Source organism: Myotis nattereri (genome assembly GCF_964212035.1).
Source record: "Myotis nattereri genome assembly, chromosome: 9".
Classification (NCBI taxonomy): domain Eukaryota; kingdom Metazoa; phylum Chordata; class Mammalia; order Chiroptera; family Vespertilionidae; genus Myotis; species Myotis nattereri.
Genome location: NC_138084.1, coordinates 69791280 through 69809998, shown reverse-complemented (window position 1 = coordinate 69809998; position 18719 = coordinate 69791280). Strand labels below are relative to the sequence as shown.

General features: G+C 40.9%; 1 protein-coding gene across 1 annotated transcript in view; it reads left to right on the top strand.

Moving 5' to 3' along the window:
* DDX10 (DEAD-box helicase 10) overlaps window positions 1–18719 on the top strand; it is a 252096-nt gene that overhangs the window by 218391 nt on the left and 14986 nt on the right. The window contains exon 17 of the mRNA XM_081098779.1: window positions 14255–14391. Within this exon, the coding sequence (XP_080954905.1) occupies window positions 14255–14391 (137 nt within the window). The remainder of the gene's footprint in view (window positions 1–14254; window positions 14392–18719) is intronic.

Sequence of the window (18719 nt, the reverse complement as noted above, 5' to 3'; positions counted from 1 at the left end):
GTTACTTTAGACTTAGTAAAAATACACATTTCAAAAGGGTCTTTAAATCTACAGTAATTTTTGTCATTATGTGTAATCTTGAAGATGATAAAAGTACAGTTACTATCATTTGAGGGGAGATGAGGATGGAAGAATCTACACAATTTTTTTTTTTCAGGATAAAAGAAGTGCTTGTTTTTATATACCCTTGGGTTCTAGAATTTATTCCAGATTCCCCTAGCATGCCTTCAAGGTCCTCCCCAAGCTAGCCCTTGTGTACTCAGCTAGCCTGGGCTCCTACTATTCTCCTGTCCTTCACTGCACTGAAAACTCCTTTTTCCCCTCTACCTTTCCCATTGCCCTCCACATTCTAACTCATCCTCAGGACTATTTTTGATCTCTTCTGTGAAGTCTTCACTGTCCTCTTGGATTTCTTTTGTGTATATATGTGTGTGTCTTGGCATTAATTAGGTAATTGTATGAGCAGATGCTGTACAATATAGAACTATTACTAAACTGCCATATACTAGGTTGTCAAATGCTTGCTGAAGGAAAGAAGGAAAAGATGTGCTCATGGGAATTCACAAATTTGTATGGTAGCTTCTTGGTATAGTGATTGTTTCGGACTTATGTTGGTATTTGAAGATTGTCATTATTAACATCATTGACTTAGTAGTAGTTTCTATTATGGATGAAGGGGAGCAATATTTGGTTCTTTTGTATTAATTTTGTATTAAAACCCAAAGATTTGGGTTCTAGTTCTACCACTAACTATACCTAAATTGTCTAATCCTATTTCCCTATCTGTAAAATATGAAATTCTGACATTTTCATAAATTCGTACATTTGTTCATTAAACAAATATTTATGTTCTAGACATTGATATTTCAATGTTTAAATTTTAATCTTTAAATAATTATGTTGGTTTTTCTATGTATTGCCTATACCTCTAGAAAATACACAAAAGTGTTTGTTTTATTATTTTCCTGTTAGCTGCTTATTTACCTACCTTTTTCTTTTTAAAAAATATATTTTTATTGATTTGAGAGAAAGAGAGAGAAACGTTGACCGGTTGTCTCCTGCACTCACCCAACCAGGGATCGAACCTGCAACCTGGGCATGTGCCTGATCAGGAATCTAACTGCCAGTCATTTTGTGCACGGGACGATACTCAACCAACTGAGCCACCGGCCAGGGCTGCCTACCTTTTTCTTTTGGAAAACTGCACAAAATAAATTGTCTTTCAAATATATGGTCACTAGAGGTTGTAGTCTCAACTCTTTATCTCTGTTAATAGATGATTTAATGTTAGCTCAACACCTGAATGATATACAAAAATTGCTTTTTGTCAGCCCCTTATCAGGGAAGCATTGGTTGCTAAGTAGAATATTAAAGAGATTGATATGCAAGATTAGCTATTTTTTCCAAACAGAGAAAGTAATATAAGATAAGAAATTTCATGTAAATTTATGCAGTCAATGAGTTAGCTATGATTTCCAGGTATTCATCTCCTTAAAATATGCTCATGTGTATATAAAACATTATCTTTGCTTTTGCTGAATGGAAAATTGATTATCTTAATTGTACCTCTATTCAAACTCATGTATAGAGGACTGTGTGGCAAACTGGATAGAGACAGAATAGACAGTTTCAGCATCATGTGAAGGTTTTCACTGCACAAGTGAACTTGATGAAAATCGAACTTGAATATTAAAATCATGAACTCGTTAATTGATTTCTTGGTTAAAAAAAGTAAAAGGAGCCTGGCTGGCATGGTTCAGTGGTTGATCATCAACCTATGAACCAGAAAGAAGGTTGATTGATTCCCAGCAACCTAGGCTCAATCGCCAGTGTGGGGTGTGCAGGAGGCAGCTGATCAGTGATTCTCTCTTATCATTGAGGTGTCTGTCTCTCTCTCCCTCTTCCTTCCTCTCTGAAATCATTAAGGATATATTAAAAAAAAAAAAAGTAGAAGGAAAGCTCATGAGAACAGGAGGATAATACACTTTAGCAAAAGAGGTCCTTGGTTGGTGCTGTGAAGTTTCATAGCCGGAAAGTGAGAATAGGGAAATAGTACGTGAACTTGAAGCATCCTGATTCACCCTTACTGTCTTTATTTAAGGTGAAAATGGTAAAGATACAGGAAATCGATAGTAACTGAGATTTTTATCATTTCTATAATATAATCCATTTATATTATAGATGGAGATTGTTATGTAGAATTTTAAAAGATATATCTATACAATTTAAAATGAGAGTTATCAATCGTTTTTCATGATAAGCCATTGCTTATTATGTGCTAGAAATCATGATTTTTTTTCTAATTTTTAAAAATATATTTTTATTGATTTCAGAGAGGAAGGGAGAGGGGAGAGAGAGATAAAAACATCAATGATGAGAGAGAATCATTGATTGAGCCTGCAAACCGGGCATGTGCCGTTGACTGGAATTGAATCCAGGACCCTTCAGTCTACAGTCCAACGCTCTCTCCACTGAGCCAAACCAGCTAGGGTGATTTTTTCCAATTTTAATTTATAATTTATTTTAACTAAACTTGAAACTAGATGCCTAAAACGAATAATGAAGCAGATTTAAGAACATATTATCATGGCTTATCTTAAACCTAATTTATTAAATTTTGTAAATAAAAACTTAATTTTGTTATGAAAACGTGGGAAATAACAAAATTAATTATTCAAAATACAGAACTTCTTAGAAAGTGGTATTTTGCTTATTTAGATATACTCTTTTTTAAAATACTTTATCTTTAAAATTTTTAAGCTTTTAGTTAAGAACAACTGTGACTTTTTTTAATGGATTCATAAAACAAGTATTTATTCAGCAGTTTGATATATATTTATTACCTCATGGTGTGTTTTTTTTTTTAATTATATAATTGTTATGAAATTTTAAGGGAACTTAGGGACAATTTAGACTTTATTTTCATTTTGAAGACCATACATGCTTTGAGAATAATAGCTCTAAGGCAGCAGTCTCCATGTACATGAGCCCTCCAGGGTATGCTGCCCAGTTATGATAGTTAGTTATACATAATTTGCCTTCCCTCTCAGCTATAATGTACACAGTTACAGCAGTGGTTGGCTGACGGAAAGTTGAACAGAGTTAGTCTACGTGTTGTGGATTGAAAAGATATTACTTACTGCAGGTGAGAGTCACAGGGTGAAGTCACCAGTGCCTACGTGAATCATATGTTAGTTGGAATAATCAAAAATTTCATCTTATGAGTATATAAGCACTCATGGCAGTCGTTCCATCCAAACTTGACCCAGTGCCAGAATGATATCTTTGAGTGAAATAATTATGGATATTCTGTGGATGAAACACGGTATCTCACATTTTTATAAATGAAGTGTGAAGCATGTCCTTGTAGGAGTAATTATGTTGCATTGTGGACACTCTTTTAAATATCAAAATATTCTAGGAGGGGGTCCTATATTTATTAACTTACATGTAGTAAAATTCACTATTTGTGGTATTCACTTCTAAGGGTTTTGACAGTTACATGGGAGTTGTGCATCTCCACCATTAAAGACACAGAATAGTTCCATCATCTCAAAAACTTATTTCTTGCTGTCTCCTTCCAACCTTAGCTCCTGGCAATCACTGATCTGTCTTCTTTCCCGATAGATATTCCTTTTCAAGAATTTTATGTAAATAGAGCAGTTGAGTATGTAACCTTTAGGGTTTGTCCTTTCTTAATAAGATACATTGAGATTCATCCATGATGTTGCATGTGTCAGACTTGTTGTTGTTGAGTAATACTCCATTCATCAGACTATTCACTGGTTGATTTACCAAGTAGTGCTTTTATTTATGCTTGAACCACCTTCCACAAGTACTCTGGTTCATTCTAACATTGATTACTTTCACCTTTTATAACCTTAACTAGGGTCCCAGTGCACAAATTTGTGCATCTTGAAAGGAACTGTGGGTCATAAGGCTTTAGTGGGCACAGGGGTGGGTCTTGGCCCATCCTCTGTGCCCCTGCCCAGCCCTTCCCATCATGGCCCCCAGTCCTCTGTCTACCAGCAGGGCCGTTGCCGCTGCCACTCCCATACGCTGAAGGTGCCGGCCCTGCTCACACCCGCTGATGGTTGGGGTCGGCACCATCAGCAGGTGCGAGCAGCGACAGCTGCCCCTCACACCCACTGATTTCGCTGAGCAATCGGGACCAGCACCAGGAGTTGGCCGCGGGTGTGAGCGGGGCTGGCACCGGCAGCAGGTGGGAGCACCTGGCAGGACCACGGTGCGCAGGAGCAAAGAATTTTCAGTAACCACCAGAGGCTTGCCCCTATGACAGCAACCAGCACCCCACCTTGTCTGGCTCACCTGCTCCACCAATCCACCGCGGCCAATGCCCACCATGTTCCGCGCTCTGCCACCTGCTGCCGGCACCTTCCATGTTCTGTGTGCGCCCCCTGGTGGTCAGCACACATCATAGTGACCAGTTGTTTGGTTGTTCTGCCTTTAGGTCTATTTGCATATTAGGGTTTTATATAGAGAGATTATTTTTATAATTTCAATTATATTCTCTTTTGTGTGTAATCTTTTGTTTGACTAACATGTTTCTCTAAGGAGATTTAAATCTGTTGCACATTTCTGCCCAAGTTAAAATTTGGTTTGGGCAGGAGAAAGCAGGAGAGTACTTAAGAAGGATAAGACCGCCAAATTGCTGGAATGTCTTTTTCAGTTTGCACAGTTGTTAATAATGATGATAAACATTATTGTGGACTTCTTCAAACACTTCTTATTTAGTGTTCACAGCAACATTGAATGGTAGATGGCAGTGTTTAGGTTACATACAGATGAGGAAACAGGCTCCCTGAGTTAGTAAATTGTCTCAAGGTCACACAGCTAGCCACTGGTGGAATGATCAAATCAGAGTCTTGTGACTCATATTAAAGTGTTCATTATTATGAGAAGAATGGCAAAGTGGGCTTGTAATTTGTATTATTTAATATTTAGTGTAACTTTCCTCTGGAAAGCAGAGAATGAGAAACAAAATCAGTATCATTTAATAGGGTGTTATGAAATTTTAGCGTTTTCAGTATTCTGTTGAGCTCTGGGAGATATTCATGTATCAAATAAGCAGATGAGTAAGCAATATAGGAAGAATAATGAATTTTGTACAAGGCAGCTTTAGAAGAAATTGTATTTTGCTGAAAGTCTTACTAATGTTAAAATGCTGAATCATAGTCTCTCTGTGTACTGTTGCATACTGCACCTTCTTTAACAGCAGTGCTCAGTGAGTGTGCAGTCAGTGGTTGTTGGATACTTGATTCTGAAGATCTTCCAGATTTGGGACTTGCTCTTTGAGGCTTTGAATATTCATGTGCCAGCCCTTTGTCTGCCATACTTAACTATGCTTACTTCTTGTGTATTTATAGTGCCTCTTCACAGTCCTTCAATCAAGTATTCCTATTGTTTTGGAATGCTTGGAAAAAATAAAGAAGTCAACTGAGTGAAATTCGGTTAAATTCTACTAGATTTAAGAGGGAAATTCTGTAACGAGGTGTCCTTTGCATAAATTCTATTTGTTCCCCTGGATATTGCTTTTAGCATTCCCCAATATTGTGCATCCCTTTTGTCTTCTCAGATGCCTTTATGGTTGGGTGTAGAGCTGAAATGTGTTGCCTTCCTCTCATTTGCTTTGCCTGTTTTCATAAATGCTGGATGTTAGAAAGGACACAGATGTTTCTGAGCAGAATCCCCACAATTGAAGAGTCCAGGGCCCTTGATCAAAGTGAGGGTTTTCAGTGGCAATTCAGCCAGTACAATTCAGCCATTACAAGTGCACAAAATATACTCTGATTTATAAACCAAGTATACAAATCAGCATTAGGTCCAACATCACCATTATGGAATACATTTCTATATTTTAAAAATATTTTAAGGTATTTCAATTAGTATTACAATATTATTAGAAGGAGCAGTGATTTCTCAGCACTATCAGCTGCTCCTGTGTTTACTGTTCTGCACATTTGCCTTAGAAGATAGATGCTCACTTTCAACAGGCACATTTAATAATATCATTAACCTTTTGGGTGTATAATTCAGAAATAAAATTTCAGTAATTTCTCCTCTAAGTAACTTTGTGCCTTGGATTTATAGGTTAGGTAAATCTCAAAAACCAGTCCATCTCTAACTACTGATGATGGTTAGCTAGCTATAGCAGTCAGAACTTTTAAATTAGAAAACTATGAAGTATCCTGTTCTCAATTCTTTTTTAGAAAGTTGTTATGAAGTTCTATATTAGTGAGAAAAATAGTTTGAATACCTAACTTTTCTCTAAAATTGTCTTGTCTTTACATTGATTTTCAGTATCAGAAAGAGTTTATCATGAATTTTGAAATTTTCCTCATGAAGTTTTGAGGTGTCAAAGGTGACATTCTGCTCTTTAATTCATATTACTTCATGAAAAGAACTCGTGACTCCAAGAATTTCCATGTTGGTGAATGCTTTGATGGTCTGGGAAGGTGGCTCATCTGGAGAGGCCATGGAAGCGTTGCACCCGTCCTCACTCCATACCTTGCCCTATGCATCTCTTGTGTTGGCTGTTTCTGAGTTGTACCCTGTAATAACTAACCTGGTAATCAGAACCATGGCACTTTCCCAAGTTCTGAGTCATTCTAGAGAATTATCAAATCTGAGAAGGGAGTGCGAGAGCCCCGGAATTTGTAGTCAGCCAGGCAGAAGGGAAGGTGGCTTGGAGACCCTATTTACAGGTGGCATCTGAAGTGTGGGTATTCTTGTGGGACTGAGTTCTTTTACCCATGGGGTCTGGGTTAACTCTGCTTGGTGTCAGAATTAGATTGTTGGAGACTCATTTGGTGCTGGAGAATTGATGTCAAAGACACAGTGTGTTTGGTGTCAAGAAAACACCACAGCAGGCAAGAGAAAGTAGAGGAGGAAGTAGAGAAACAGCTGGTGTGGAGACTCCTGGGTGTCAAGGGGCTTGACTTGTTCCAGCCCCTGAAAGAGAGTGTGGCTTAAAAGTTTGGAAGCAGGTGATAGACACAATTAGAATAGAAACTTATTGAAAAAATACGAAACTAACATTCTAATTACAGCAGAGAATTGGAGTGCTGGGAGGGGGGAACAAGGGGGTACAGGGAGACTCGTTAGGAAGCTGGTGCAATATTCACATGAGAGAACAGAGGCTTGGGAGAACTGGGAGTGAAATGGGCACATACAGGTTGACATAGAAAGCACCAGAATGTGTTTCATGAAATTTATAAAATATGCTTGATATGGAGAATAGTATAAGCATCAAATTCAAAGCTTTAATGATCAAAGTTGAGATTCAGGGTGATGTAGGAGAAGACCTGGTGTATGCCCAGGTTTGCATGACCTTGGTTAAGTTATGTAGTCATCTAACTCAGTTTCTCAATTTTGAAGATGGGCAAAAATCCTTTTTCTTCCTACTTTATAGGGTTTGAAGATCAAGTAAGATAATGTGTGTCAGCACTTCTTAAATTTGTTATAGGAGAATGAATGCTCTTCTCATCTGTTTCTTCCGTCATCAGAACTGAAAACAAGTAAAAACTAGCTAGGCTACATTTCTTTTCCAGATATTTTCATCTGCCCTACTTGTGATTGAATCTTCCAAGTAACTATTTTAGGAAAAATCATTCCTATTTTAGGTGAAGTGATTTCCTCAGAAGTTCTGAAACTATGTTTCAGGAACAACCAGTTCATAGAGGTGACCCTGATTTCTTTGTGTGTGTGACCTACTTCCTCCCAACCTCCTCGGGGCTTCAAGAGGAGTGTGAATGTGAAATCAGGGGTTCTTGGTTCTTATTTTGTTTTAAGCTGGGAGGGTGGAGAGAGATGGGAGAATGATTGGTTGGAGAGAAGTGGTTGCCCCTTCCAACCCAGCAGTGCCCAAGTACCCAAGAGAAAGAGGCATACTGGAGGGGAGGGTTCATATCAGCTACATGTTAGGGGTCCACAAGTAGAAGACCATTCTAGCAGATGCTGGGCATTGAGCAGGGCCAGTAGAGTCAGTTCACTCTCGTTTGGCTGTTCATCAGCATTAGCAAAACATAGATTTCATGTTTATGTTTGTGTGGGTGTTGTAATATACCCTGCGAATCACAGAAGGACACCTCAAGAAGTCGAATTAAAGAGTCACATTTATTGCAATCCGGGACTATGAGGGGCCATTCTCCAAATCTCATAGTGATAAGATGGTGGGAAAACCAGACTTATATAGGCAAAGATCACAAAGGCATTGATTACATCTCAAGGTTTGGAATGAGGAACCTGATTTGCAAAAAAACAGTTTACAGAAGCAGAATTAAGCATGTTAATTATAGTTTTGGGTCTCTGGGTCACTGAATTGACAGAAACACCTTATCTAGAGCCCTCGGGTCTTAAGACCACTGGGTTGCCAGGAACTTATTATCTAGAGCCATCGAGGTAATTTAGAGTAATTGCGCTGTCCTGGTCTTGGGACCACTGAGTCAACTGGAACGCATTATCTGTGGCCACTAAAACAATTTAGGATAATTGTGCTGTCCTGTTTCCCAGGTACAGAAGAATGTGCTTTCTAAAACCAGTAAGATAACAATCAATGGAATAGTTATTCAGTCGAATGGGATGATGTATACAATTCAGAAAATCAAAATAACTTGTCCATTGTTAAACAAAGCAAATAGGTACCATACTTCATGGGTAACTATCTCAGAACAGTTTATCATCAGGGCAGGACTGTGTCTTATTCATAGCTGCACCTCCAGAACCTAGTAGTGTGTCCGGCACATGTAATAGCTGAATAAAGGCATTTTCCTAAGGCATCTTCACAGTATTTACTAAACTGCTTTCTTAGACCATATTTAACATGCACAGTTATGCTTCTGTGCATGTTGATTCTCTGAAATATATTATGTATCCATAATATATTGGTCCACAGTCTAGTTGGTTCTCCTTCCTTAACATCTTTCATGCATGCCCCCAACCTCTATCTCCACTGCCAAAGTCTTTATTGAATCCCCTGCTCACCTGGATTATTGTGTTTTTAATAATACTTCAAATTCTGCTTACTGCTCCTGGTGGCAACCTTGTCCCCTCTGATATTTGTCTCCAGACCCTTTATTTTTAGCAGGAAGCTTCACCAAAAAGCAGTAATGAACTTAAGCACTGATGACTAATCCCTATTTTCTTTACATCTTCTTTCTTTTGTTATGTGTAGACTTACCAAAGGAGAGCTGTTCAAAGTGTTAGAGGCCTGCATGCTCCATTGCTTCTGTAGTGGCCTGCATGCTCCATTGCTGTGCTAGTCTGAGTTTTAGTTTCTGGGAAAGAATATTTCCAGAAAATAAAGAATCACTGAAGTTTGTCTCTTGTGGTGTGAAGAATTATAAAAATGGAAGCTGAGAGAAATTATAATCTTTTAAATGCATGTAGAAATGCTTATTTGTATTTCTTATCTACTAGGTGACAAAACCAGTATGCCAGAAATAAATTTGTTATAAGAGATGTTTATTACATAAACTAGTGGCCCAGTACACAAAATTCATGCACATTAAAAGTGAATGAATTAGAGGAAATATTGCTATTTGCCCTTTATAATAGAAGTGTCAGAGATGAAAGAAAATTAGTAAAATGTATATGAAAATCTCTCTCCTGTCAGAGTCTGGGGCACGCCATGGGACCCAGAGTCAAGTCCCGCCCATCTGTGCACGCCTCGAAATTGCACAAGACCCAGACCCAGTCGGCCCCACCCCCGTCAAGCCCCACAGAGCGGGGGGCACAGCTTTAGGTCCCCCGTCAAGCCCTGCCAGGCAGGAAGTGCAGCCTCAGGTCCCTCAGCCCTCGCATGAGGGTGCGAGGGCATGACAACTATTTGCATATGAGCCTTTATTATATAGGATGTGTAGTAAGTTTATTTTGACATTGTATCCTTTATTCTTTGACAAAAATAAACTATCATAAAACAAAAACAAAATGGCCCACCTACCTACTTACTTGTACAAAACTGGATAGTTCCCAAGTTAATCCATGTTAGTGCTTTTTTTATCTCTTGCTATTTCTTTCCTTTTCCCAATGTTCTCATTGACTTTATACTTACACTTGAATTTAGAAGAACCCGTACTGTTAATGAGTTTGTACTCATCTGATTTTTTTTTTTTATTGATTAAGATGTTACATATGTGTACCCTCTACCCCCCCCCCCCTCCGCTCATGCCCTCACCCCCCCGTTGTCCATGTCCATTGGTTAGGCCTATATGCTTGCATATAAGTCCTTTGGTTGATCTTTCCCCCTTGCCCCCACCCTTCCCTACCTTCCCTCCAAGGCCCGACAGTCCAATCAATGCCTCTCCGTCTCTGGATCAGTCCTTGTTCATCAGTTTATGTTGTTCATTATATTCCACAAATGAGTGAGATCCTGTGGTATTTATCCGCTCTCCAGTTCCATCCATGCTGTGGCAAATGGTAAGAGTTCCTTTTTCTTCTTCCTCTTCTTAAAGAATACCTTTCAGCATTTCATATAATGCTGGTTTGGTGGTGATGAACTCCTTTAGCTTTTTCTTATCCGTGAAGCTCTTTATCTGACCTTCCATTCTGAATGATAGCTTTGCTGGATAAAGTAATCTTGGTTGCAGGTTCTTGCTATTCATCTCTTTGAATATTTCTTGCCACTCTCTTCTGGCCTGCATGGTTTCTGTTGAGAAATCAGCTGACAGTCGAATGGGTACTCCCTTGTAGGTAACTGACTGTCTTTCTCTTGCTGCTTTTAAGATTCTCTCTTTATCTTTTGCTCTTGGCATTTTAATTATGATGTGTCTTGGTGTGGTCCTCTTTGGATTCCTTTTGTTTGGGGTTCTCTGCGCTTCCTGGACTTGTAAGTCCATTTCTTTCACCAGGTGGGGGAAGTTTTCTGTCATTGTTTCTTCAAAAAGGTTTTCAATATCTTGCCCTCTCTCTCCTTCTGGCACCCCTATAATTCTGATGTTGGTACGCTTGAAGTTGTCCCAGAGGTTCCTTACACTATCTTCATATTTTTTGAATCTCTTTTCTTTTTTCTTTTTCGGTTGGGTATTTTTTGTTTCTTCGTATTTCAAATCTTTGACTTGATTCTTGGGATCCTCTTGTCTGCTGTTGGATCTCTGTAGATTATTCTTTATTTCAGTCAGTGTATGCTTAATTTCTAGTTGGTCCTTTTTCATGTCCTCCATGGTCTCACTATACTCATTGAGGGATTCATTAAATTTATCGGCGGTTTCCATAAAATTCTTGAAAAACCTTATAAACGTGGCCTTGAACTCTATATCCAGTCGTTTGCTTTCCTCCATTTCTGCCATTCGTGACCTGTTTCTTTGTCTCTGCATTTTGGCTGCTTCCCTGTGTTGATAGAGTGGCCCTGCGCGCCAGGTGTCCTGTAGGGCCCAGTGGCTCAGCCTCCCCAGTTACCTGGGGTGGACACTCTTGGTGCACTCTTGGTGCCTTGGTTGTTGTAGGATCACTGGGAGGAATTGACCTCCAGGCCAACCGGCTGTGGGAATCAGCCGTGTCTGAAGTGAGAGAATGGTCCCCCTCTGACCACTGGGCACAGTGGCTCCTGGATCTAAGGAGGTGCTAATTCAGCCTCTGCCTGAGGCCACACAGCAGGAGCCACAAAGAGGCTCAGCTGTGAAGCAATGCAAGCCGCTGTGGGGCCCTGGGCCTTCTCTTGGAAGTTCCGGGTCTGCCTGGCTCGGCTGCAATTAGGTACATTCACATGCAAAAGCCTCTGCCGCAGCCTGGGTGGGGCGGGGTCTCAGGGAGTCAAAAGGGTGGAGAAAGAAGCTATGGCTGATTCTCCGCCTGGAGTCGCGCGTCTCAGTGTCCCGGTAATGGCTGCAAGCACCTCTGCGGGAAAGCCGCCCTCAAGTTCGCCCACTGCCGCCTGACAGACCAGCTTCTCCCCGTATGAGTCCTGGGTCCCCAGAGACTCACCTGAACCAGAGTTCAGAGCAGTCGGGAGCTTGTGATTCAAAAAGACAGCCACGTCCTCAGGTGCCACCCCCTTTCCGCGCGCGCGAGCCACCGCCGTACCTCTGCACTTCACCTCCGCAGCTCCTCTGGCTCTCAGCGTGCTCCTCTTTTCTTCTAGTTGTAGAATTTACACTCAGCCAGCCTTCCTGTTGTTCTGGACGATGTTTGCTCCGTCCTTTGCGGTATTTTTCAATTGTTGTGTGAGGCGACAATTTCCCCGTGTTTATCTATGCCGCCATCTTAGTTTCTCCCTCATCTGATTATTTTAAAACTTAGATTATTGTGGTTATAAAATGATCAAAATCATCAGGCAAAAAGGGTCTCTGTACTCTCACTCCTGGCCTTTTATATTTTCACCTAATAATTTGGGTAGTTTTAACATTTACACATGTGTGGACGGGAGCACTGACAACTTTATTTTATACTCTACTAGAGGCCCAGTGCATGACATTTGTGCATTTGGTGGGGGTTGGGTGATCCCTCAGCCCAGCCTGTGCCCTCTTGCAGTCCGGGAGCCCTCAGGGGATGTCTGACTGCCAGCTTAGGGGAGTGGGCCTAAGCTGTCAGTCAGACATCCTTAGAACTGCCGCAGAGGTGGGAGAGGCTTCCGCCACCACTGCTGTACTCACCAGCCGTGAGCCCAGCTCAGGGCTTCTGTGGGAGTGCACTGACCACCAGGGTGCAGCTCCTGCATTGAGTGTCTGCCCCCTGGTTGTCAGTGTGCGTCATGAAGACCGGTCATTCTGCTGTTCGGTCGATTTGCATATTACCCTTTTATTATATAGGACTAGAGGCCTGGTGCACGAAATTCGTGTGGGGGGGGGGGCAGTCCTTCAGTCCTGCTTGCACCCTCTAACAATCTGGGACCACTGACTCCTAACTGCTTGCCTGCTGGCCTGCTTGATTGCCCCTAACCACTCTGCCTGCCTGCCTGCCTAATCACTCCTAACTGCACCTGCCTGCCTGATTGCCGCTAACCACTCGCCTGCCTGCCTGCCTGATCACCCCTAACTGTTCACCTGCCTGGTCGCCCCTAACTGCCTCTCCCTGCCTGCCGCATTGCCCCTCATATTACACTTTTATTATTATAGATTATTATAGATAGTTGCCTTGCTCCAAATTGTAAGGAACTGCTTGTCATAGAGATAGAAAAGTTTTAATTTTTACTCTTGATTATGGCAATCAACTAACACAGATGGCCACCAGAAAGGTGACTTACCAAAGGGTGCATAGCGAACGGTGCTGTTACGTCCTCTTCCGTGAAAACGTGCATGCCGTGCATTGCATCTGCCTGGGTACACGAAAGAGTGAAGTTTCTGTCTGTCTTTGCAATCATATGAGTGAATTGTGTGAGACCCCCGCCCAGTCTGGTTTGGTGCTCACAGAATAATAGAGCTTCTTTTTTTTTTCTTTGCTCCATTGGTGGAGATTTCCTAGAAGTTGCAGGATATCTTCCTTTTAATTTTTCCTCAACACTCTGACTTATGTCTGTCACCTTTGCTTTCCCTCAATTCCCCACCCACAACAGTAACTTGCTCCAGGCTCACTTCGCTGGAGTGTCTAGGAGATCGCGCAACGCGTTCGCCACCAGAACCACGATTCCCAGCATTCCTGATGCTCCCTGCACTCTTGGCTTCCGCTTCCAGTTCAGGGACCGCCACCAGAACTACAATTCCCAGCATTCCTGGTGCTCCCCGCACTCTCGGCTTCCGCTTGCGGCCCGAGGCTCCACCCCTTTTGCCTTGCGATTGGGGCAGGGATGCTGGGCTCATGTCGCCAGGGGTGAGGCAAGCCCAGCGTCCCACGCCCAGGCCTCTGGCCAGAAGCCCTTCCCCTCCCACTGCATGGCTGGGGCGCAGAAGCTGGGCTCACATTGCCGGGGCAACACCGCCAGCATCCTGCCCTGGCCACTATGGACTCCGCCATCTTTGTCATGGAGTGATGGTTAATTTACATATTACTCTTTTATTAGATAGGATTCTTTGATAATTGTATTATATGGAAGTAACAGAACTGACTGCTTTCCCCCATATCACGTGTGAGAGACTTAATAATGATTTACTTTCATAGCCGTATTGTAATTTTGAAATGACTCGTTTTCTTTCTCTTCGCCAATGATTATGGTTCTGAAAATCATATAGAGGCTTTCACCAGAATAGAAGGCTTCTAATTTGAGGATCTTAGTCAGAGGAGTATTTAGTTTTGCCTAGAAATAAGACCTGAGTATTTATTAGCTGTTTTCTTACACCACAATTTCCCTTGTGTTTTTTCTTAGGCCAAAGATGAAGAAGAAGCCTTTCTGGATTGGAGTGATGATGACGATGATGGATTTGATCCAAGCACACTTCCAGATCCAGATAAGTACAGAAGCTCTGAAGAATCAGATAGTGAAGAAACGGAAAATAATATTAGGTATGTCTCTACCTTTGGTGGCATTAACTATATGAGTCTTCTCCGTTTAATTCAAAAGATGTAGAAACAAATGTCTCATGCTCTTCTCGTCATTTTAAGGGCTCTCTTACTGTTTCTATAATCCCTGTCAACAAATGTAAGGGTGTTATAAAAGTTGTATTTTCTTTTTCTTTCTCTATTCTTTTTTTGCCTCTTGTCTCTTTCTGTGGGAATCCATTATGCTTAATTATTTGATGCACTAGGACAGCGATGGCGAACCTATGACATGTGTGTCAGAGGTGACACGTGAACTCATTTTTTTGGTTGATTTTTCTTTGTTAAATGGCATTTAAATATATAAAATAAATATCAAAAATATAAGTCTTTGTTTTATTATGGTTGCAAATATCAAAAAATTTCTATATGTGACACGGCACCAGAGTTAAGTTAGGGTTTTTCAAAATGCTGACACACCGAGCTCAAAAGCTTCGCCATCACTGCACTAGGGTATATTTAATGCAAACAGAAGCAGGATTTTATTTTGATTCACTGTCAAAGAACCCTGTTGAAAGTGTTGTTAAAAATTGTCTCTGAGTTTGCCCTGACCAGTTTGGCTCAGTGGATAAGAGCGTCGGCCTGTGGACTGGGGGGGTCCCAGGTTCGATTCTGGTCAGAGGCATGTGCCTTGGTTGCGGGCACATCCCCAGTGGGAGGTGTGTAGGAGGCAGCTGATCGATGTTTCTCTCTCATCGATGTTTCTAGCTCTCTATCCCTCTCCCTTCCTCTCTGTAAAAAAATCAATGAAATATATTTTAAAAAAAATAAATAAATGTCTGAGTTTAAAAAGAGAGCCATTATACTTTCACATTCTATGATATAAAATTAAATAGCATATGCATAATATAATGGAAAGCTTATACATAAACAGCCCTTGGCAAATTCTCTCATTTTAAATTCTGTTCATTTGTAATGTGGACTTATTTGCTACCTGTCCAAAATAGATGAAATGTGATGAGTTGAATAATAGTGTGACTTGTTCAGCATTTGTTTTCAGAATACTATGTATTAGATTACATTGAGAGTCTATTGATTTAAAAGTTGAGGACATGGAACTCATGGGCATTCTAAACCAATGTGTCTATTTAGGCAGAAGGTAGGTTCTAATGACAGATGAAGTTAATGTGATTGAAGGGAAGAGAAAGATTGGTGGAACCCCTAAATGCTAGCCCAGGTAGAGTTGGAGAAATAGGCTACAGAGAGCTATAATCTGGTTTTAAGTAAGAACAACATTAAGAAACAGTCTTAAAAAGATTATCTCCCGAGAAGAAAATGCTGTAGGGGGATAACTTCAGTTACTCTTCATTTTAATCTTGTGCTCATTTAAATTATTCAGTAATAGTGAAAATGTCCAAAATGCAGTCTTACCAAGTAATGCTAGAAACTTAAGACATTTGCTATTGGACACGTAGGTAGTGGCTATAATAGTGTTCTAGTATATTTGCTGACAAGGGAGTGAGAATTAGCTCTCCTACCACAGGAGGCACCATAGATAAAAATAATTCGATTAGTATTTCAAAAAATGTATAGTCCTAACCGGTTTGGCTCAGTGGATAGAGCGACAGCCTGCGGACTGACAGGTCCTGGGTTCGATTCCGGTCAAGGGCATGTACCTTGGTTGCGGGCACATCCCCAGTTGGGGGTGTGCAGGAGGCAGCTGATCGATGTTTCTCTCTCATCGATGTTTCTAACGCTCTATCCCTCTCCCTTAATCTCTGTAAAAAAAAATCAATAAAATATATTTTTTAAAAATGTATGAATGTATGACATGGGCTTAAATAATTTAGTTCCAGGGCATATTCCTAATCTTTAGAAATTAACTTTTAAGAGTAAACATACATGCTTTGCTTCAGAAAGTTCCTTAGTGTACCTGTCGAAACCTGAACTACACTGTGGTTAAGTTTGCTGCTCCTTTATGCTTACGTAAATGTCTCGCTGTGAGAGTGGTTTAAGGGATCTCCATTCTGGTAGATGTAATCTAACTTACACATATGGCTTTATATCATTAACTTCCGAATGTGTCTGTGTATGTTTACTCTCTGGAGGGAACATTAATCGGTTCTTTCAGTTTGTCATGCAGCCATACTTTGCACATCTGTCTAACTAACATCTCTAACACAGAGAACCAGCTTTTCAAGTACCCCTTATGTATCTGATTCATAAGGAATTTTCCTAACATTTCATATGATAGTTTCTGGGTCATCCTTATTCTGTGTATAGCAGACATTTTATTTCATTCTCTGGCATTTCTTACTCTCAGGTTGACATTTCCTTGCTACCACCTAGTTAATATGATTGGTTGTTTAATAGCTTTATGTGTGTTAGCCTCTTAATTAGCCTGTAAATGCTTTGTAGCTAGAAACTCAGTCTTTTTGTACCAACACCTCCAGCTCCTCCAGCCTCTACTCCTATTCCTAACATTAATGTCATAGGCACAAAGAAGACCCTGAAATATTTGAATTGATTGATTGATAAAAACATATTTATAGAGTAAAAAAGATACATAGTAATAAACAGCTATGCAGTTGGTCCTAATAGCTTAAATGATACAGGAGATGACAGAAGAGATGGGTGGAGACTTGGAGGAAGCCAAGTTCAGATGTTATTATGGTGATGTACATGGAGATAGAAGTACCTTGAGATGCCAGAGCATTCTGACTTAAAGATAAGCGTTCAGCCCTGCCTGGTGTGGCTTGGTTGTTTGGAGCATCATCCCATACACCAAAAGGTGATAGGTTCAATTCCCAGTCAGGGCACATACCCAGGTCCCCAGGTTGCAGGTTCAGTCCCTGACTGGGGCATGTGCGAGAGGCAACTGATTGTCTCCCCCCTCTCCTCCCCCATTCCTCCTTCCCTTTCCCTCTCTCTCTCCCTCCCTCCCTCCCTCCCTCCCTCCTTCCCTCTCCATCCCTCCCTCCCTCCATCCCTCCCTCCCTCCTTCCCTTTCCCTCCCTCCTTCCCTTTCCCTCCCTCCCTCCCTCCCTCCTTCTCTCTAAATAAAATAAACAAATAAGCATGAAAAAATCTTTTTTAAAAAGGTAAGGGTTTAGACAAAATATTTAAGCATTACATGAAAATTAAAATAGTTTTAATTCAGGCACAGCTAGTAGTAACCCTGCATCCTGTGGAAATTGAAAGGAATTGGTAAACTTGCCTTAAGCTGAAGAAACATTCTTTTGTAGAAGAGAATATCAGCAAGGGCTTTATTCCTTTAGCCATTTAAAGGGCTTCTTTAGCGGTTTGTCTTTTGCCTACTACCAGTGATTGTCTAGTCAAACTCCTTCTAATTCTATTCAAATAAAACAGTAATTTGTCCATGATCACAATACAAGTGAGGGACAGTGTGAACTGCCCAGATCAAACAGATTCCCTAGTTCTAATACTCCAGTCAAGTCGTATGGAATTGCTCTAGCATTAGGAGAGGTAGCTCCGGAAAACTTCCTGAAGACAAGTTGGTTTTCATTTGGCTGAAAACCTGATCCATGGATAGGATAGACATGGTTCCCCAGCATTAACATTACTGACATTCCGGCCCAGATCATTCTTTGCGGGGGTGGGAGAGAGTGCTTGGGAATGATTGTCGGCTGTTTAGCATCATCCCTGGCCTCTACCACTAGCACCTCCCCCATCAGGACAACCAGAAATATCTTCAGACATTGCAGATATCCCTTGGGGAGCAAACACCCACAGTTGAGAACCACTGAACTAGACCCAGAATGGCAGGTACCTATTTCTGGTGTTTAATTTCCCCATCCTTCATCCATTACTTTCCACTTGGCCCAAGCAATCCTTCTCAATGCAGCCTCTATTAATCAGTTGGGATTGGAACACAAGATCAAACCTGTTTGCCATTCCTGGGCTAGAAGGCAGGATTTTAGGGTAAGTTATATGTGAAATTTGTATTTGTAGTCTAATTTCCATTTTTCTCCTTTTGCCTCTTCTCTTAAAATCACCTCATTGGCAATGAATAATGACATATATAAACTAAATCCAAAATTGTTTTGGTTAAGAAAACATATTCACAAGTAAATCCATACACACTAGAATTTTGACAGTGGTAATTGCTGCCAGTACGGCTAATTATAACAGTAGCACCAGTACAGTTTCCTGGGTTGTTGCAGTTTGGCTCCATCTCTTTTCTTTGCCTTCCATGCATGACTAGATGCTATGATTTTATGGTGTTGGATTAGAGGGTCCTTCAGGCGTGCTCACAGGTTTTATTTGCTGCATTATTTCTAACCTCCACTTGGTAGTTTTAGGAACAGCGAGTATTCTAGCCTTTTGGTCATCTT